The sequence below is a fragment of the Asparagus officinalis genome, chromosome 5, assembly GCF_001876935.1.
Source record: "Asparagus officinalis chromosome 5, Aspof.V1, whole genome shotgun sequence".
In the NCBI taxonomy this organism is placed as follows: Eukaryota; Viridiplantae; Streptophyta; class Magnoliopsida; order Asparagales; family Asparagaceae; genus Asparagus; species Asparagus officinalis.
The window spans coordinates 93,403,597-93,425,599 of record NC_033798.1 but is presented as its reverse complement, the minus strand read 5'-3'; the positions used below and the strand labels follow the sequence as shown (position 1 = coordinate 93,425,599).

Here is a 22,003-nt window from a genome sequence, read left to right as displayed (position 1 = left end):
ACCTTTTGGGTGCTGCCACGTGCTTCTCTTCTTCTCCTCTCTGTAGACCAAGGAGCGCTCTAGTGGCATCGTTGGACGCGCCGGTGATGCCGGTGCTGCCCTCTAGACCTTCGCGTGGGCCTACACTTAAATTTTGAGGCGGGCTTCTGGGGTGAGAATGGCTGGTTGCGATGTCCTCTAGAACATCACCAATCGCAGCCCGAGCTTCAGATTCAGCCCGCACTGCAGTTGTCTGGGCTCTTTCTGAGATTTCGAACCGCTGGGCGTAATCGCTTTCGCTGTGGTCGGCATTGAGGTTGGCTTTGGGGGTTGAATCGCCGGCCATTTTGATCCCTTTGCTTTGATTCGGTTTGAGTTGGGGTCGGTTGATTTAGGGCTAGGGTTTTGAATTGGGTTTCTGGAGTCGGTTTGCTTGCAGAAGAGAGAGATGACAGGGTACGGACGAGGAGGTAACTCATAACGGGGAATTTTAAACGTAAGGGTATTTTGGGCATTTCGAGCGGGGTTTAAACGGCGTTACGCCTGGGGATTGGTTTTGGGGGCTGGAAGAAAATCGGGGGCGGTTTTGGGGGTAAAAGGAACGTTGAAAAGGTCTTGGGGGGCAGAGCATGTTTTGGGTTGTTTTGGGGGCTGGAAACAATTTTCCCTAGAATTAAACATATTATTTGTTATTCTTGTAATGTAGGGAGATATGGAGCCAGACCAAGGAAGCACTAAGTAATAAAATTGGGGATGTACATGCGAGGATCATGAAGAAGTTCCTCAATGGTGGTTTCATGTAATCTTAATATCAATGCTAGGACTTTCTATTTTCACCTGTGAGGGTTTTGGCCAACAACTTCAACTCCCCTACTGGGGAGTTCTACTTGCAGCTGCCTTAGCTACTCTTTACGCTTCAGATTGGTATTATCACTGCCACAACGAATCAGGTATATACCTAAATTCCCTACCGAATATGTATCAGTATATCTGATCTTATAAGTTTTTCTTGCTATCATACACCAGGGCTGAATGTGATAACTGAACTAATCATCGGTTACATGTACTCGGGAAGGCCTCTAGCAAATGTCTCCTATAAAACGTACGGGTATATTAGCATGGCTCAGGCTATTGCATTCCTTGCAGATTTCAAATTAGGTCATTACATGAAGATCCCACCCAAGTCCATGTTCATTGTTCAGGTATATATACACCATTCTGCATTCTCCCTAATAACAAGTAGGCCTCTATTCCAGATCATTGGGATCAGCTACCTCAATCATATTTTTCCAGTCAGTTCAGTTGAGGGCTATCTCCTTCCACTAAGTAATCATTATCATAGCCTTCTTGAAGTCTTCCAACCAAATTCTCTTAGACCTACACTGAGTCTTCTTTTACCCATTAATTATAATCTTTATTTTTTTTCCTAACTGATGCATTTAATGGTCTCTGTTGCACACAAACGATTCTTTCTCATTATATTTTCAGTAGGACCAACCTCTAACTTCCTAAGAATGGAGTCATTTCTTGCAGCTGGTTGGAACGGTGATTGCCCACTTTCGGCACCTCGTGGTGGCTCTTGGAGACCGTGCCACACATATGTGACCCCTCTCAACTACCCGAAGGTAGCCCATGGACATGTCCTGGTGATCGAGTTTTCTACAGCGCGTCCATAATATGGGGCGTCGTTGGTCCTCAGAGAATGTTTGGTAATCTTGGCCTCTACAAAAAAATGAACTACTTCTTCCTTATAGGATTATTATCTCCAGTACCGATATGGGCACTATCGTGCATGTTCCCATCGAAGAAGTGGATAAAACTCATCAACATGCCAATTATTTTAGGTGCATCAGGAAATATGCCACCGGCTAGATCAGTTAACTACATAATGTGGTTTGTGATGGGGATGTTGTTCAACATTGTTGTGTATAGGAGGTTCAAAGGGTGGTGGGCGAGACATAATTATGTGTTGTCGGCTGCTTTAGATGCAGGGGTGGCTTTTATGGCAATACTGACATATTTTGCTTTGGGAATCAAGGATATTAATGGGATAGAATGGTGGGGGTTGGATTTGGATAAGCAATGCCCATTGGCTAATTGTCCTACTGCACCGGGTATCAAAGTTGATAATTGTCCTCTCTATGACTGACAGGATTTGGTTTTTTAGGTGATTTTCATTGTGATATGTAGGACTAATTGTTATGTTGCAGTCGCTTATTATAACAGAACAGTTAGAAAGTTTATTCCAGTCCAGTTGTAATGTTTGTGGATTGAAATTGTAGATCGCCAGTACTTCATCCCTCTTTTTTCCTTCATCCAAAGGAAAAAGGTCTGAAATCTAAAGGTTGAACAGGCTTCTAGAAAAAAACACTAGCATAAACTATGAAACTCAATGTAAAGCTACTATTATTCTGCATAAAGATCCAAAGCTACAAGTCCCAAAAATATCACGTAAACTGCCCAATCTAGTCTTCTCGCGTGGGTACTCTGAAATTCAGCAACCATCCAACAGCAACTAGTCAGCAATACCCACAAAGGGCTGCATTCTGGAAAAGCTTCCTCTAGCATGCACTAGAAAGTTGTTGGCAAACAAGCCAAAACCTTGCATTTCAAAAAATAGAGGAACACAACGGAATGGCTTCTTGATGAAGCTTAAGTCCTCGCGGTTTATGGATAGTATCGACCAGTTGCATCAGCACCACTGTAGCCTCCCTTTTACCATAAATTTCACCACAACTATAGCTACTACTACAACTAGTTCCATAACTACGACCAGAGTTAGAACCACGATAAACCACCAAACTCATCAATAAAGCCATACTAATGGTTGGAGCATATAAATTTCTTATTTAAGATCTCCATGAAGAAAAGCTATTTTCACATCTAATTGTTCTAGATGTAAGTCAAATATAGCACTCATAGCAAGAACTACTCGAACTGTTGCAAGTCGAACTACAGGAGAAAATATTTTATTAAAGTCAATACCTTCTTTTTGAGCATATCCTTTTACCATCGTTCTAGCACGATATTGCTCCACTTGATCGTCGCCATTTCGCTTGATCTTAAGACCCATTTATTTCCAATGGTCTTTCTTCCTTATGGTAGTGACACAAATACCCAAGTCTTATTCTTATGGAAAGCTTCAATTTCTTCCTGCATTGTTGTCATCCACAAACACGTATCTGTGCTGTTTATAGCTTTATGGAAAGTTGATGGCTCTCCATTCTCTATTAGAAAACAGTATGCAACATTACTCTCCGTAATATACTCCTAGTGCCAAGTCGGTAGTCTTCTCTCACAAGTTGACCTTCGAACCTCTGGAGCCTCGGACCCAATTGTCTCTTGTACATCATGCACCGGTATTGCTTCAGAAGAATTTGGATTATTTTCTACTTGAACAGCTATAGTCTCTGAGTTCTTCCTCGAACAACTTTCTTTCTCTTCACTTTGTAGCTGATTCTCTACGAAGATAACATCTATGCTGACAATAACCTTGCGGATAGTGGGATCTCACAAGCGATACCCCTTTACTCTGTCAGCATACCCTAAGAATATGTATTTTCTGAATTTTAAATCCAGCTATGTAATTTCTTAGGCATTGTACATTACGTAGACTGGACTTTCAAATATATAGAGGTTGGAATAATCAGCTAGCTTGCCGATCAACATCTCCATCAACGTCTTTAACCATATTATGATTGATGGAGATCGATTCACCGCATAACATGCGGTTTTTACTACTTTCGCCCAAAAGACTTTATCTATATATGCAGTTGTCAACATTGCTCTTGTTCTTTCTAATAGAGTTCTATTCATTCGCTCAGCTATTCTATTTTATTGAGGAGTGTATGTAGTACTGAATTGTCTTTTGATGTCTTCTTAATTGCAGAATGCAATAAGTTTACCGTCTGTGTATTATCCTACATTATCTGACCTCAAGCACTTGATCTTCTTTTTAGATTTAATCTCGACTCGCGCTTTGTAAACTTTAAAGACTGATAACACATTTACCTTCTTCTTGATATGGTACATTCAACATCTCCTAGAATAATCATCAATAAATGACACAAAATACTTTGCTCCTCCCGTGGATGTAACCGGTATTTACCATACATCAGAATGAACCAGTTCCAAAATAGCCTTGCTTCTAGAACTCGATGTGTTAAACTTCAGCTGATGTTGCTTCCTGGGCTCAAATCGGTAGCTCAAATCGAATGCGTTGTCAGCACAATTGTCAGCCGCAATTTTGAAAAAATAAAAAGGTGACGGCCCCCAAATTAAATGCACCAAAAGAAGAGCTACATCAAAAGAAGAAAGAAAACATATTATAAAATCAGGAATAATATTTTTCAGCTGCCTATAAATAGGCCCAAAACTCTTCAAGAAGAACACATCCCAACAACAAATTCCAATCTCCACTCCACATATAGAAGAGAAAGAGAAAGAATTATAAAGAGTTTCTCCTTGTAAAGAGAGATTGTAACTCCTAAATTTCTCATAATGAACTCTTCTATTCTCGCCAGCGGTTTTTACCCCAAATCATTTAAGGGGTTTTTCACGTAAAATCTGTATGTTCACTTTATTACTTTTGCACTACTATTCGCTATGATCCTGTTCTAGTGGGCCCTGGTTTTTCCTTCAAGACTCACTACTAAATACAAAAGCCCCTGGCTTTAAGGCTTTCATTGGTTCTGCCTTCCCAATCTCCACCTACAACAAAAGAACAGCATTAACTAATTTATGTTAACAGAAAACCGTCTAGTAAGACTTGACTACAGGGAAAATCTATTTAAAACCTACAAAACCTAAGCTCAACAGCATCATATATATCCACATAAATGGACCGACACGTGTATTTATAAGCTATTGCTTAATCCCTGATGCACAAATGAAAAATAAGGGACATAAAATGAGTGATGATGTACAAATTATAGCAAATTTTGGTCATAAATGTTATGTGAAATATTGCATTAGTGCAACAGCTAACCTGAGAACCAGCCAGATCAATAATATTGTCGTCTGCCAAAAGGTCATCTATGGCTTGTTCAGTGTCGAAAAGTATAAATCCAAAGCCTCAAGACTGCTTAGTCGTATGATCATGGATAATCCTATGGTCCATCACCTATCCATATTTTGAGAAGAAGCTCTTGAACTCAACTAGTCAATTCAAACAATAAGAATCTACAAATTCTATTATCCCAATTCAGACAGCAAAAGGCTGAAATTTATAAAGTGAAGTAGCATACCCTCAGTCATAGTAAGTGGGATTCCACAGCAAAAATCTTCTTTGTTTTGAAATCCTTTGATTTCATGGAGCCTTTCCTTTTTAATTTCAACCTACAAGTTAGAGTATGTGAAGATTAATTAAAAGTTTAGAACCAATATAACCAACCAACTTTTAGTAAAAACACAAAATATGTGGTTCAAGCTAACATATGACAGAATGAAATTAATAATAAAAATGTAGAGAAGCAGTAAACTGACAAATCAGTTGCTATTGTCAGGCTAGTTAAGGTCAGGGAAAATTAATTTATATAGATATGCAGGATCGATCATACAGGCTGATGGTTTTCAATCTTCTAGACGCCCATTTTCTGATCCCCGACTCTTTATAAATCATCATGGGTCAATCAAAGTACAGCCATTTCTTCTTTTTGTATTCCGAAAAGTGAAACCTTAGCAACCTTAGATACTAAATCATGTTACCTCACAAACAAGTAAAACTTGCCCCCTTCTGGGCCAAGCATGTCAAAAGACATGAATAAGTAGCAAATTCCTTAAGATGTGCATGACAGCTTGTTGCACATGCTTGATGGTCGGTTTATGAAGTTTTAGGATCAGCCAAATATTGTGATCCAGACACAAAATTGAGCATCCATATGTATGCACTTATGTATGTACATAAGTATATATGTATGCGTAAGTAAGTATATATGTATGCATGTATGTATGTATGCAAGAAATCTCATACAATCACATAGCACTACCTGAATAGATGCATAGCACTATCAGTTAGAGTTCTGTATATGATGTACCATAAACTTTGTAGCTGAAGGATTTCAAGTGAAAATAAATCAACAGGTCTCTGGTTCTTCTTCACGATGATTATAAAAGCACATATTTAAATAAAAAGAAATTAACTGCCCTTTTGGTTCAATATGTGATATCTGAAGGCATAGCAATCAGAGGTATACCCTAAACCACTGATTCTACAGTTGAGCCTCAACCGAATTGCAATCCTGGTGAAAATCAAAGTACTCAACCTAGATGTTAGATAATAAAGGCAAAAGTATGATTGCAATTACAATATCCACAACAAAGGAGCATTTAAATTTTACTAGTAGCATTAGAGGTTTCAAGGAACACATGAGACCAACAATGCATTATAAAGTAGTTGCAGTCCAAGGGGTCAACAGAATATCAGATAGCATAGAGCACATAGCAGCAGGGAGATGATTAACTGTTTAGAAAATAAATCGTAAACATTATCAATTAGCTGCAGAATAATATTACAACAACAGTATTTCGACAAGAACACAGGTTTAGAACTAAAGTAAATAGAAGTGTATCACCAGTTGTCAAAGTGGCCTGCTAGTCTAATTTATGTTCATGAATAACAAGCCATATAGATCCAAAAACAACAAGTCATGAATAGCTTGGTGACAAATTGTATGACACATACTGGAAAATCATTAAAAATATGCACACAATAAATAGTGGCCAAAAATTGCAAAACACAAAAGACGCATATCATGGACCTTTTTTCAACTTGCATCTTATAATGTGTTGTTATATTAACAGGGATACATTAATATAGATATTTAGTTATTATACTAACAGGACAAAAGAAAAATATTCTAATCCAGAATGCTTCCAGTCATTTCAGCAGTTGAACTCAAAAAAAAAACTTTGTAGCTTTTACAGAGCTGTTGTACTTCATACACCACAGATGTACAAACTTTCTCAAGGATGAGTGGCAGCATAATGAAAAGCCCAGGACTGAAGTCTTCATAGGCCACTAATTAAATTAATGAACTGATGATACCAGCACACAAACATAATCCAATAAACCCCACCAATCATCAGTGGACAACACACATGCATTGTATAGAGACTTTAAGGGAGACCCCAGAACCAGTAGGCAGATTTATGATGAAATGCAGCAAACCCAGGAATATTGCCCGTATAACCCCATGCATTGATGGTCAGTTCCTCAGCAATTCTAATATGTAACTTTTCTAAGCATGTAAGAGATTCTAGACAACAACATAAGCTCGAAATGGACTCCTAAATTGACAGCTAGGCTTTTTAGGCTCCAATCTAGATTCAGATAAGACATATTCAACTAAGTAGCTGTTGCAAATAGCTGGGAGCCTCCAAGAGACCAATCTTATTGTATCACTCCAGATTTGAAATAGAGAATTTTAAGGTGATAATGACTAGAAATTTAATCAAAATAAATACAAAAGTAACATTCTTTCCTACTGTTAAGAGAAATCTTTATAATCGAATGATAATGAACATTAAAGAAAAGATTTTTGAAAGACCAGGCCTCACGCTCTTAAAAACCTCATCAAGTAATAAGACTCTTTTGGGAGTTATATGTCCCATGGAACCAGGTACAGAATAAGAGGGAGCAAAAATAAAGCATCAAAAGGATTAGAACAGACTAAGGGGAAACACTCAGCTATACCTCCAAAAAAACAGCAAACATATCTACATAACATCTACCAAAAATATGTTAAATCAAGAATGTAGGCTTCAGCATATACACTTATGACACACTAAAGCGAAATCTACTGCCATCCTTCCAACCAACCAAAATTCCATATAGATCTATAATTCATTAAAAAATCTAGGAGCAGAATATTCAATCTCATCTCTAAACTAAACATAAACTCTACATAACCAAGCCAAAATGTTATGAAGCAAACTATAACAGAAAAGATCTGAAATCTAAAGGTTTAACAGGTTTCTACAAAAAAAAAAGCTAGCATAAAGGTCCAAAGCTACAAGTTCTAGAATATCACATAGATTATCCAATCTAGGCTTCTGGCTTGGTTACGATGAAATTCAACAATCATCCAACAGCAACTAGGCTACTAGCCAATAGTACAAACAAAGGGCTGCATTTTGGAAAAGCTTTCTCTAGCATGCACTAGAAAGTAGCTCCACAAACCACCCAAACGCTTGCAGTTCGAAATCTTGAGAAACATGGTAGAAAGACAACTAGAAGAAGCTTAAATCCTGGAAGGCTGGAAGCATATTCTGGTTCCTTCTACCTGGCATATAGATGATCTCTACCAGTAGGCCCAGCACCACTGTAGCCTCCCCTATTACCATGAATTTTACTGGAACTAGTTTCATAACTACCACCAAAGCTAGAAACACCATAACAATCAAAGCCCTCAATAAAGCCATACCCACCATTGAAACCTCCATGATATGACCCATAGCAACTAGAGTAACCAAGAGATGTCTCTCCTCGGTAACCACCAGACTCACAACTGTGCCTACTGTGAAAACCATGGGTCCTATAATCTGAATCAATCTCACTATTGCTGAAACTGCTAACCATCAGGTTTAGCACTGAAAGAATGATCCCTAAACTAACTACAAAATACATGAGTTGTTGGCTAGATGCTTTCTTTTATTCTCCCTTCCTACATCAAAGCAACAACATTATCCTACTTTCTGCTAACAGAAAATTGTCTAGTAGTCCTCCACTATAGGGAAAATGTATTCAACCTATCAAAACCTAAAGCTTAACAGTGTCATCTGTATCTACGTAGATGGACAAACACATGTTTTAGTATGCTACTGCTTTGATCCCTTTCTTGATACATAAATAAAAAGTCAGGATATAAAATGAGTGATGAGGTTCAAACAGTAGAAAATTATGGTGCAAAAATGGATTGTGAAATATTGCAAAATTGTACACAGCTAACCTGTGAGCCAGCCATATCAATCATGTTGCCCTTTGCCAAAAGGTCATCTACGATTTGTATGGAGTCAAAACCTATAAATCCAAAGTCTCGAGATTGACTAGTAGAAGGATCACGAATAATCGCATGGTCCAGCACCTTCCCATGCTTTGAGAAGAAACTCTGGTACTCATCTAGTCAGTTTTAAGATACCAAAATGATAAGAATCCGCCATCTACAAGTTCTAATATCGTAATTCAAGCAATAAAAGGCTAAATCTACAAAGGTAAAGTGGCATACCATCAGTCATATACGTGGAATTCCACAAACAAAAAATCTTCTTTGTTTTGAAATAGTCTGATTGCACAGAACCTTTTGGGATGTTCCTTTTAATTTCATCCTACAAATTATAGTATGTGCAGATTATTTAACAGTTGGCCAATAATGATCAAACAGCTTTTAGTAAACACATGCTTTAGCATACTACTGCTTTGATGCCTTTCTTGATGCACAAATGAAAAGTCAGGATAATAAATGAGTGATGAGGTTCAAACAATAACAAATTATGGTGCAAATATGGTCTGTGAAATATTGCACATATCGTACACAGCTAACCTGAGAGCCAGACATATGAATCATGTTGCCCTTTCTCAAAAGGTCACCTACGGCTTGTTCAGAATTGAAAACTACAAATCCAAATCCTCGAGATTGATTAGTATGATGATCAAATGGTCCAGCAACTTTCCATACTTTGAGAAGAAAATCTGGAATTATCTAGTCAATTTTAAGATACCAAAATGATAAGCATCCGCCATCTACAAGCCTGATATCATAATTCAAACAATAGAAGGCTAAAATCTACAGAAGTGAAGTGCCATACCATCAGTCACAGTAAGTGGGATTCCACCAACAAAAATCTTTTTTGATTTAAAATAGTTTGATTGCACATAACCTTTCGTGATGTTCCTTTTAATTTCAGCCTACAAATTAGAGTATCTGCAGATTATTTAATAGTTGAGAACCAATATGATCAAACCGACTTTTAGTAAAAAAAAAAATATGCCGCTCAAGTTAGAAAGTGCTGAAATAAAGATCAACAATTGAAATGTACAACACTAGTAAGCTGACACATCAATTGCAATAAGTCAGATTGGCTGAGGTTTGGGAAAGTTAATTTATACAGGTGTGAAATCAACCACACAGGCTGATGATTTTCAGACCTGGACAATTATTTTCTCATCCTTAATTATTTGTATCTCATGAGCCAATCAAAATTGCAACCATTTTCTACTCTCTTGTCTTCGAAAAACAAAACTTCAGACATTAAATCATATTGTCACTCACGAACTACTAAAACTTGCCATATTCTGGGCCAAGCATGTCAAAGGCATACCAAAACCCAATTCCTCAAGATGTGCATGCCAGCTGGTTGCACATGTTTCATGCTCGGTTTGTCAAGTATTAAGTTCAGCCAAATATGGTCACCGATACACATACTCAAGCATCCATGTATGTACGTATGCATGCATGCATGTATGCATGGATGTATGTATGTACATATGTATGTATGTATGCATGGATGTATGTATGTACATATGTATGTATGTATGCATGCATGTATGAAAACATGGATGTATATATGTACATACATATGCAAGAAATCTCATTGAATCATATAAACCAGAATAGATGTAGCACTATCAATTAGAGCTATGCATATAATGTACAAGTTTGTAGCGGTACAATTTCAAGTAAAAAATAAATCAACAGGTATCTGGTTCTGCTCACAATATGATTATAATAAACCACATGTATAAATGAAAAAGAAGTTGACTGTCCTTTTGTTTCAATATGTGATATCTAAATAAATGGCTTAGCAATTAGAGGAATATTATAAAAAATGCTTCTAGAGATGAGCATCAGTAAAATTGCACTCCTGGTGACAATCAAAGTACTCAATCTAGACATAAGATAATAAATGTGAAACTATGATTGCAGTTATAGTATCTACAGCAAAGGAGCAGTTAAATTGGACCAGCAGCATTAGGAGGCTTCAAGGAACAAATAGGACCAACAACGCTTTAGTGAAGTAGTAGTACTCCGTGGGGTCAACAGAATATCAGATATCATAGAGTACATAGTAGCAGGGACATGATTTAACTACAGAATGATATTACAATAATGGAATTTCGACAAGAACACAGTCTCAGAACTTAAGAAAATAGAAGTGCATCATGAAGTAAGAAGGTAATATGTAATTTTAATCCTTCTTTGAAAATTACAAGCGATATAGATCCAAAACAGAAGTCAAGGATAGATTGATGATGAACTGCATGACACATACGGGAAAAAGTCATAAAAAAAGTATGCAATAAATAGTGAACAAAAGTTCCATAGCGCAAAAAATTATATCATGGACCTGTTGTGAAATAGGACTTTATAATGTAATATTATACTGATAAGGATAAACTAATGTCGACATGCGGTTATTAGTGAGTCTAATCAAACATACTTCTAGTCAACAACAGTTGAACTACTCAAATACACAAGCATGTAACTGCATTTCTCATGGGAGGACAAGTTATCTTGCCATAAGCTATCATGGAAGACTCTTACAAGAATTACAGAAAAAATCACTTTATCATGTATATAGGAGTTCTAAAAGACTTACTTGTTTATTATTAAAAATATGAGTACCCTCGATTACTTTATCCACCACAGAAGGATCAGCATAGCTGATCATACCAAATCCCCTTGGCTGTAACAGTTAAAATATATGAGAAACTCTAATTCTTATTATGAAATCTCTTGGGCTTATATAGGCCCCTACAAAATACAACTTACAAATAAGTCCCTGCATATTACTCATATATCAACACTCCTCCTCAAGATGGGCGAAAGATATCCACTAAGCCCATCTTGTCACATCCTCTAATCATATCTAATGAGCTAAGTCTCTTAGTTAGACAATCTGCTGCCTGGTCCTTAGTTGAAACATGACTTAGCTCCAGTAGTCCACTATCCAACTTCTCTTTGATGAAGAACCTATCGATCTCGATGTGTTTGGTTCTATCATGCTGCACTGGGTTGTTAGCGATACTGATAGCTGACTTGTTATCACACCACAACTTCATCTTAGCTCCTTGATCCAACTTCAGCTCCACCAGCATGCTCTTCAACCATAACAACTCAGCAACTCCTAAGGCCATAGCTCTATAATCTGCCTCAGCTGTCGATCTCGCCACCACAGACTGTTTCTTGCTCTTCCACGAGACTAAGTTCCCTCCTATAAAGATGCAGTATCCTGAGGTGGACCTCCTGTCATCAGCACAACTAGCCCAATCAGAGTCGCAGTAACCCTTAATACTCACATGTCCATTCTTTCTGAATATCAGCCCTTTTCCGGGGGAACTCTTCAAATATCTCAGAATCTGGTACATAGCGTCCATATGACCTTTCCTCGGATCATACATGTAGCGGCTCACCATGCTCACTGCAAAAGAGATATCAGGACGTGTGTGACTCAGATAGATCAACCTGCCCACCAGTCTTTGGTATCTGTCACGATCAACTGGTTCTCCAGCTTCAGCACCCAGCTTGAACTTCTGGTCGATCGGTGTAGTTGCAGGCTTACACCCTAGCATCCCTGTCTCTTTGAGAAGATCCAGTGCATACTTTCTCTGCGATAGGACAATCTCCCCCGCTCCTCGAGCTATCTCTATTCCAAGAAAGTATCGAAGCAATCCAAGATCTTTCACCTCGAATTCCTTACCCAGTCTCACTTTGAGTTGGGCAATCTCCTTCTCATCATCCCCTGTAATAATCATATCATCCACATATACCGCAAGCATGGTGATGTGACCTTCATTTCGTCGAAAGAGCACGGTATGATCGGCGTTAATCTGCTGGTACCCCATACCTAGCATAGCTCTCCTGAATCTGTCGAACCAAGCACGAGGAGACTGCTTCAGCCCATAGAGAGACTTCTTTAATTTGCAGACCTTGCTCACTGTTTGATCTGTGTTGAATTCTAGTGGAATTTTCATGTATACCTCTTCCACCAGATCTCCATGAAGAAATGCATTCTTCACATCTAATTGGTGTAGCTTCCATCCATCATTTACTGCCAGAGAGATCAAGGTCCGAACAGTGCTCATCTTTGCCACCAGTGCAAAAGTCTCATCATAGTCGATCCCATATGTCTGACTATATCCTTTTGTCACCAAACGAGCTTTGTAACGTTCAACCTGTCCGTCTGGATTTTGCTTCACAGTGAAGACTCACTTGCATCCAACTAGTCTCTTCCCTTTTGGTAGTTTTACTAACTCCCAAGTGTGGTTCTTCTCAAGGGCCCCTAGCTCTTCGTGCATCGTCGTTTTCCACTTTGGGTCTTTCTTAGCATCCTGCCAATTGTTAGGTACAATAACAGAGTCCAATGATACAATGAATGCTCTATGTGCAGGATGAATGTTAAAATATGATACAAACTGGGCAAGATCCCATCCATATCTATCGGGAGGATTTCCCGCATTACTACGAGTAGTCCTCCGTACTGATATTGGTGTGGGAGGAGTAGGGAGAGGAATGTTATCACCTTAGGATGAATCTGGTGGTGATGTCGGTGTCTCAGGAGTCGGGACAGGCATTGACAAGAGACTGGGCAGCACTAGTGACACTGTAGGTACTGTTCCTGCAATTTGCTTCCCCTTCCTACTATAGGTTAGTAGTTCCCCCTGAACCGTGGGCCTAACATCTCTTGTCTCATTTTTCTTTTCTTCTTCATTCTCCTGCTCCTCCTCAACCAATTCTCCCTCCCAAGGAATCGATACAGAAATTGATTTCTCCGATTTCTCCACATTATTCACCAATCTCTCACCATTCTCCTCCTCTCGCCTCATACTTCTAGTATTGGGCGAGTTACCAATGGATGAAGTTACCTTCCGGATATAATATGGCTCGAGTTCTCGAAAGTGCACATCCATGCTCACAAACAACCTTTTTTCCACCGGGCTCCAGCAAACATATCCCTTCTGAGTAGCAGAATATCCCACAAAGACGCACTTCACAGCTCTAGGGGCAAGCTTCCCGACGGATGGCCTGTTGTCCTTCACAAAGCACACAAAGCCAAACACTTTGAGTGGAAGAATCCCACCATTATCTCCCTTCAATGTCTCACACGGAGACTTCCAATCCAGTACTCTCGAGTGGGACATTCATAGAGATCATCATGCTTCTAGCAACCTCTAAAAGATGTCTGTTCTTCCTTTCTGCTACCCCATTCTGAGCTGGTGTATATGGACATGTAGTCTGATGCTGTATTCCCTAAGCTAACAAGTATTCTCTTAATGCTCTGTTAGTATATTCTGTCCCATTATCAGACCTCAATACTTTCACCACTGCTCCGTATTGAGTCTGAACAGTCTTATGAAAATTTTGGAAGCACCCAAACACTTCACTCTTATTCTTCATCAGGTATAACCAAGTAACACGAGAGAAACAATCAATAAATGTAATAAAATATTTGTATCCATTCATAGAACTTGTGGAACAAGGCCCCCAAACATTTGAATGTACTAAGTCAAATGCATGAAAACTTGTATGATCAGAACTAACATAAGAGCTTCTAGTAAGCTTTCCAAACTCACATGCATCACACACAAGTTTCTGTTTATTTGCTTTCTTAAATAAAGAAGGATACAATCTACCTAAAACACTAAAGAATGAGTGTCCCAAACGCTGGTGATGAAGCATTAACTCACTCTCAGTACTCATTTTAGATCTTACTCATGCTTCCTCTACGACTGACACCAATACTGAATCCAGCCCTTCACGATCTAGATATCACAGTCCACTACGCCATGTGCCAGTCCCAAGTCTCCGCCCTGTCCCCTTCTCCTGGAAAATCACCTTGGGAATATCAAAAGAAACAATGCATTTTAGTTGGAGGATAATAGAACTAATGGACAAAAGATTGACTGAAAATGAAGGAGCATGCAAAACATTGGACAAAATTACAGAACCAGTACAATCGACTGTACCCTTACCAACCACCGACTGAAATGTACCATCAGCTGTTTGAATACTATCAGGCGATGCTAAGTGAGTATATGATGAGAACTCACTAGCATTACCTGTCACATGTCGAGACGCACCGGAGTCGACTATCCATTCTGATGATCTGTCGGGAGACATAGAAGCAAGAGCATGTATGTCATCAGTACCTTTGGTCGGATGAGCATAGGTAGCAGTGTTGCCTCTGACGAAGAACGAAGTGGATGTCTCCTCAGTCCCACTCCTCAAGTCTCCATCCCCTGCTACTTGCTGCTTCCTCCTGAGTATCACCAGGAGAGCACGATCCTCCTCAGTAAAGATCACCTCAGCTTCTTCTTCTGCTACCATCAGATTCGCCCGGTTCTCTGCTCCTCTTCTACCTCGTCGACCCCCACGACCACGACCACGACCTCCGAACTATCCACATCCACCCGAATCTTCTTCCTTGGGTGGTTTGGTGCAAGCATGCCTTAGATGACCCACCGCACCGCAGTTGTAGCACTATCGAGTCTCTCCTCTAGATCCAGTGTTGCTAGAGGCTGCCAGTGCTGACTTCACCACAGGAAATCCACCTATCCCCGCCTGCAGCCTAATACGAGTCTCCTCCTGGATCATAGCAGAGACAACCTCCTCAAACGTGGGAATCTTCGGATGAGCGAGCAGCAATGCAATTCGCTAAGCGAACTCTGATGTTAATCCCTTGAGAAATACCATAGTCCTCTCCTGTAGGAAGGCCTCCCGCTCTTTATATCCCGGGTCCTTACAGCTCACCCGAGGTGAGAAGTGATCATAATCTAGCCACAGACGCTCCAGCTCTGTGGTATACTCATGTACAGTCCGCTCTCCTTGTATTGTGGTGTCGATCTCTCCCTTAATCTGAAACACCCTCAGGTTATTCCCCACTCCATCATAGGTCCTCCTCAACTTTTCCCAGACGTCCTTCACCTTCTCAATGCCATCAACAGTGGCGACGATCGACTGGACCAATGAGTTGAGGAGCCAGATATACACCAACATATGAGTGGACTTCCACTCATCTCTTCCTTCTGAGTCCTCATCCGGCTCTGTCACCTCTCCCGTCAGATAACCCTCCAGGTTCCTCCCTGTAAGGGTGTATCTCACCCGTCGTGACCAGCTCAGGTAAGTACCCGGTCCATCAAGCTTCAGATCTATGGTAGGAAGCTCTAACTTCTTGGATGGTTTTGTCGCGCTCTCACCAGCCGACAACTTCATCAGCTTCATCAAAGTTAACACATCCGCGGGGTTCAACTTCTTGATAATCTCCTCCATTGATCAAGCTTCAGACCCAACACCTGGTCACCTTCTCTTCCGACCCTTATTGTGTGCAGTGAAAATTTCAACAACAACTTTGCTGCACAATAAGACAAATTCTCGTTTCTCAGAGGAAACAAGAATCAAAAAACAGTGATATATCTCATCGCCGTGAGATATATACTCTTCCTGTCATCAGTTCGAGGACTGAGTCGAGGGAACCCATGTCAAACTCGAGGTTCGACACGGCATGCACCGGGCGGGGGGTGAAGGGGGGGCTGCTGTGGGGGGGCTGCCGTGGGGGCTGCTGTGGGGGGCTGCCGTGGGGTGGGGCGGCTGCGATGGAGGGGCTACTGTTGGGGGTGTCATAGGGGGCTGCCGTGGGGTGGGGAGGCGTTGCGATGAGGGGGGGCTGCGACTTGGGAGGGGCTACCGTGGGGGGAGGCCCTGCGGGAGGGGCTGCCGGGTCTGATGGGGGGGCTGCCGTGGGGGGAGGCTGCGATGGGGAGGGGGCTGCGATGGAGGGTGCAAGGGGTGGTGGTGCTCCGGTGGGGGAGAGGCTGCGATGGGGGGCTGCCGTAGGGGCTGCGATGGGGAGGGGGGCTGCGATGGGGCCAAGGGGTGGTGTGGCTCCGGTGGGGGGGGCTGCGAGGGGGGCTGTCGTGGAGAGGGTGTGATGCTCGCGTGGGGGGTGGCCGGGTGAGTGGGGGGCGGCTAGGGTTTTGGTGGAGGCTCTGATACCAAGTTAAAATATATGAGAAACCCTAATTCTTATTATGAAATCTCTTCGGCTTATATAGACCCCTACAAAATACAACTTATAAATAAGTCCCTGCATATTACTCATATGTCAACAGTAACGTTTGCTTATCTTTTATTATTACAAATTCTATTACCTTGCCATACTTCTCAGACTGCCTCTTAAGTTCTGTTGGTATTTCATATTCAAATTACAATAGAAACAGAAGAAGTTAGCTTATACACAAATTAAAAAATAATATAATAACAGCAGCCTGCATAGGTAGAAGAACTCAAATAGGAACGTAAAGAAATGCATATAAAAGACAGTGAAAGGAGGAATCTGTAGTTAAGAAACATGAGACTAGGGAACTGAAAACAATCTATACTTAAGAAGCAAGAGGAACAGAAGTACATAAAATCTCTTTCCGACAAAATCTAACACTTCATAAACTACAATTTGGTCTTTTTGTTCAACCAAAAACAACTAGATTGTCAAATAATCAACTGCAAAAATGTGTGCTGCGTGGGAGGAATAAAGAACTCAAAGTGCCAGAAAGAAAAAAATCTATTCCAAAGTATTAGACACTGATAGTGTTTAAGAAATGCTGGCTTCCTTTAAGACTTTCAAAGACTTCAGATGTATGATTATCAAGTTTAGTGTATACTGCTCAAGCAACATAAAAGGTAAAATAAGAGGAAAGATGTGATACTCAAAACAAAGTAGCTAGATTAATAATATAAATGGAGTTGTTGCATAGCTATGTTGCATGTTTACGGGTTCAAGTGCAGAATTGTGTACGGATACTGGTGTAGAACACGACAAATTTATAAAATGATTCATTCACATTATGAAAACTAAAATTCCCATGACATTTTAACATTTCTTTTATTAAGTACATAATAAATTGGAAAACAGCTCATTTGTGAGCTAGATACCTAAATGACCCCTTAAATAATACTTCTTAACTGGATATGGGCTAAAATGAACCCAATCCATGCCCAACGAGTTGCATGAAGTTGATGTGAAGTGTAACATATGTGTCCAAGAAGTGCATGGAGAGTGTTTTTAATGAATAAATGTTCGCATATATTCAAGGAGTATCCAAGGAGTGTTGGAGTTGAGTACAGGAAGTGTCGGACACAGGTAAGGTGACCAAGATGAGGTGTCCGGTAACTTAGCAGCATAAAGAGTAAAAAATGAAATCAGTTCAAGGTTCATCACATGGACAATAATTGATAATACAAACCCTAACCCTATTATGAGATCTCTTGGGCTTATATAGGCCCTACACAACTTACACATAACCCCCTACATATATTACTAATGTCAACACTCCTCCTCAAGATGGGCGAAAGATATCTATTAAGCCCATCTTGTCACATCCTCTAATCATATCTACTGAGCTAAGTCCTTTAGTCAGACAATCTGCTGCCTGGTCCTTAGTCGAAACATGACTTAGCTCCAGTAGTCCACTATCCAACTTCTCTTTGATGAAGAACCTATCGATCTCGATGTGTTTGGTTCTATCATGCTGCACTGGGTTGTTGGCAATACTGATAGCTGACTTGTTGTCACACCATAACTTTATCTTAGCTCCTTGATCCAGCTTCAGCTCTACCAGCATACTATTTAACCATAGCAACTCAGCAACTCCTAAGGCCATAGCTCTATACTCTGCCTCAGCAGTTGATCTCGCCACCACTGATTGCTTCTTGCTCTTCCACGAGACTAAGTTACCCCCTATAAAGATGCAGTATCCCGAGGTGGACCTCCTGTCATTAGCACAGCTAGCCCAATCGGAGTCGCAATAACCCTCGATGCTCACATGTCCATTTTTCCTGAATATCAGTCCCTTTCCAGGGGCACTCTTCAGATATCTCAGAATCTGGTACACAGCATCCATATGACCCTTCCTTGGATCATGCATGTAGCGGCTCACCACGCTCACTGCAAAAGAGATATCGGGACGTGTGTGACTCAGGTAGATCAACCTCCCTACCAGCCTTTGGTATCTGTCACGATCAACTGGTTCTCCAGCCTCAGCACCCAGCTTGAACTTCTGGTCGATCGGTGTAGTTGCAGGTTTACACCCTAACATCCCTGTCTCTTTAAGAAGATCCAGTGCATACTTTCTCTGGGATAAGACAATCCCCTCCGCTCCGCGAGCTATTTCTATTCCAAGAAAGTATCGAAGCAAGCCAAGATCTTTCACCTCGAACTCCTTACCCAGTCTCACTTTGAGTTTGGCAATCTCCTCCTCATCATCCCCTGTAATGATCATATCATCCACATATACCGCAAGCACAGTGATGTGACCTTCATTTCGTCGGAAGAACACAGTATGATCAGCGTTAATCTGCCGGTATCCCATACCTATCATAGCCCGCCTAAATCTGTCGAACCAAGCACGAGGAGATTGTTTCAGGCCATATAGAGACTTCTTCAATCTGCAGACCTTGCCCACTGTCTGTTCTGTGTTGAATCCTGGCGGAATTTCCATGTATACCTCTTCCACCAGATCTCCATGAAGAAATGCATTCTTCACATCTAATTGGTGTAGCTTCCATCCACCATTTACTGCCAGAGAGATCAAGGTTCGAACAGTGCTCATCTTCGCCACTGGTGCAAAAGTCTCATCATAGTCGATGCCGTATGTCTGACTATATCCTTTTGCCACCAGACGAGCTTTGTAGCGCTCAACCTGTCCATCTGGATTCTGCTTCACAGTGAAGACCCACTTGCATCCAACTGCTCTCTTCCCTTTTGGTAGTTTTACTAACTCCCAAGTGCGGTTCTTCTCAAGGGCCCCTAGCTCTTCGTGCATAGCAGCTTTCCATTTCTGGTCCTTCTTTGCAACCTGCCAATTGTTAGGAATAGTAACAGAGTCCAGAGATGCAATGAATGCTCCATGTGCAGGGTGGATGTTAGAATATGATACAAACTGAGCAAGATCCCAACCATATCTATCGGGAGGATTTCCCGCATTACTGCGAGTAGTCCTCCGTACAGTTATTGGTGTGGGAGGAATAGGAAGAGAAATGGAGTCACCTTGAGAGGAATCTTGTGGTGGTGTAGGTGTCTCAGGAGTCGGTTCAGGCGTTGGCAAGGGACTTGGCACCAGTGGCACTGTAGGTACTGTTGGTACTGTTCCCGCAATTTGTTTCCCCTTCCTACTATAGGTAAGTAGTTCTCCCTGAGCCGTTGGCCTAACACCTCTTGTCTCAATCTCCTCTTCATCTTCATTCTCTTGCTCCTCCTCAACCAAGTCTCCTTCCCAAGGAATCATTACAGAAATTGATTTTTCTGATCTCTCACCATTCTCAGACATTGATTTCTCCACATTCACCAATCTCTCACCATTCTCCTCCTCTCGCCGCATACTTCCAGTATTAGGCGAGTTATCAACGGATGAAGTTACCTTCCGGGTGTAATATGGCTCGAGTTCTCGAAAGTGCACATCCATACTCACAAACAACCTTTTCTCCACCGGGCTCCAGCAAACATAGCCCTTCTGAGTAGCAGAATATCCCACAAAAATACATTTCACCGCTCTAGGGGCAAGCTTCCCGACTGATGGCCTGTTGTCTTTCACAAAGCACACACAGCCAAACACCTTGAGTGGAAGAAGCCCACCATTATCTCCCTTCAACAACTCACACGGAGACTTCCAATCCAGCACTCTCGAGGGCATTCTGTTGATTAGTGCTGCCGCGGTCAACACTGCTTGTCCCCATAATGTTTCTGGGACATTCATAGAGATCATCATACTTCTAGCAACCTCTAAAAGATGTCTATTCTTTCTTTCCGCTACTCCATTTTGAGCAGGTGTGTATGGACACGTAGTCTGGTGTTGTATTCCCTGAGCTGACAAGTATTCCCCAAACGTTTTGTTAGTATACTCTGTCCCATTATCAGATCTTAATACCTTCACCACAGCGCCGTATTGAGTCTGAGCATACCTATGAAAATTTTAAAAGCAACCAAACACTTCACTCTTATTTTTCATCAGGTACAACCAAGTAACGCGGGAGAAACAATCAATAAAAGTAACAAAATACTTGTATCCATTCATAGAACTTGTAGAACAAGGTCCCCAAACATCTGAATGTATCAGTTCGAATACACGAGAACTCCTATGACCAGAACTTACGTAAGAACTTCTAGTAAGTTTTCCAAGCTCACATGCATCACATACAAGGTGCTGCTTATTTGCTTTCTCAAATAGAGATGGATACAACCTACTTAAAACATTAAAAGATGAGTGTCCCAAACGCTGGTGATGAAGCATCAACACACTCTCAGCACTCATCTCAGATCCTACTTCTGCTCTCTCTATCATTGACACCAATGCTGAATCCAGTCCTTCACGATCCAGATACCACAGTCCACTACGCCATGTGCCAGTCCCAAGTCTCCGCCCTGTCCCCTTCTCCTGAAAGATCACCTTGGGAATATCAAAAGAAACAATACATTTTAGTTGAAGGATGATAGCACTAATGGATAAAAGGTTGACTGGAAAGGAAGGAGCATGCAAAACATTGGACAAAGTTACTGAACCAGTACAATCAACTATACCCTTACCAACCACAGGCTGAAATGTACCATCAGCTGTTTGAATACTATCAGGCGATGCTAGGTGAGTATATGATGAGAACTCACTAGCATTACCTGTCACATGTCGAGACGCACCGGAGTCGACTATCCATTCTGATGATTTGTCGGAAGATATGGAAGCAAGAGCATGTATGTCATCAGTACCTTTGGTCGGATGAGCATAGGTAGCAGTGTTGCCTCTGACGAAGAATGATGTGGATGCCTCCTCTGTCCCACTCCTCCTGTCTCCATCCCCTGCTACTTGCTGCTTTCTCCTGAGTATCGCCAGGAGCGCCTGATCCTCCTCAGTAAAGATCACCTCAGCTTCTTCTCCTCCTTCTGCTATCATCAGATTCGCCCGGTTGCCTGCTCCCCTTCCACCTCGTCGACCCCCACGGCCACGACCACGCCCTCCGAACTGTCCACGTCCACCCGAATCTCC

At 41.1% G+C, this 22,003-nt stretch overlaps 1 protein-coding gene and 1 pseudogene across 2 annotated transcripts in view; one reads left to right on the top strand and one right to left on the bottom strand.

Annotated features, from left to right (window-relative positions):
• Positions 1–2,158, top strand: part of LOC109840206 — an 11,090-nt pseudogene extending 8,932 nt beyond the window's left edge.
• The window catches only part of LOC109840205 (heterogeneous nuclear ribonucleoprotein 1-like), a 38,812-nt gene that overhangs the window by 9,559 nt on the left and 7,250 nt on the right, over positions 1–22,003 (bottom strand). Inside the window, exons 2-8 of one of the 2 annotated variants that reach the window (XM_020408760.1) lie at positions 9,784–9,883; positions 9,519–9,677; positions 9,204–9,303; positions 8,928–9,097; positions 5,226–5,316; positions 4,967–5,136; positions 2,895–4,277 (exon numbers count right to left, since the gene is read on the bottom strand). In XM_020408760.1, the coding sequence (XP_020264349.1) occupies positions 5,102–5,136; positions 5,226–5,316; positions 8,928–9,097; positions 9,204–9,303; positions 9,519–9,677; positions 9,784–9,786 (558 nt within the window). In that variant the 5' untranslated portion in view covers positions 9,787–9,883 and the 3' untranslated portion in view covers positions 2,895–4,277; positions 4,967–5,101. Of the gene's footprint in view, positions 1–2,894; positions 4,278–4,966; positions 5,137–5,225; positions 5,317–6,014; positions 6,440–8,927; positions 9,099–9,203; positions 9,304–9,518; positions 9,678–9,783; positions 9,884–22,003 lie in introns of those variants that run through there. The other variant, XR_002246816.1, reaches the window with a different exon arrangement.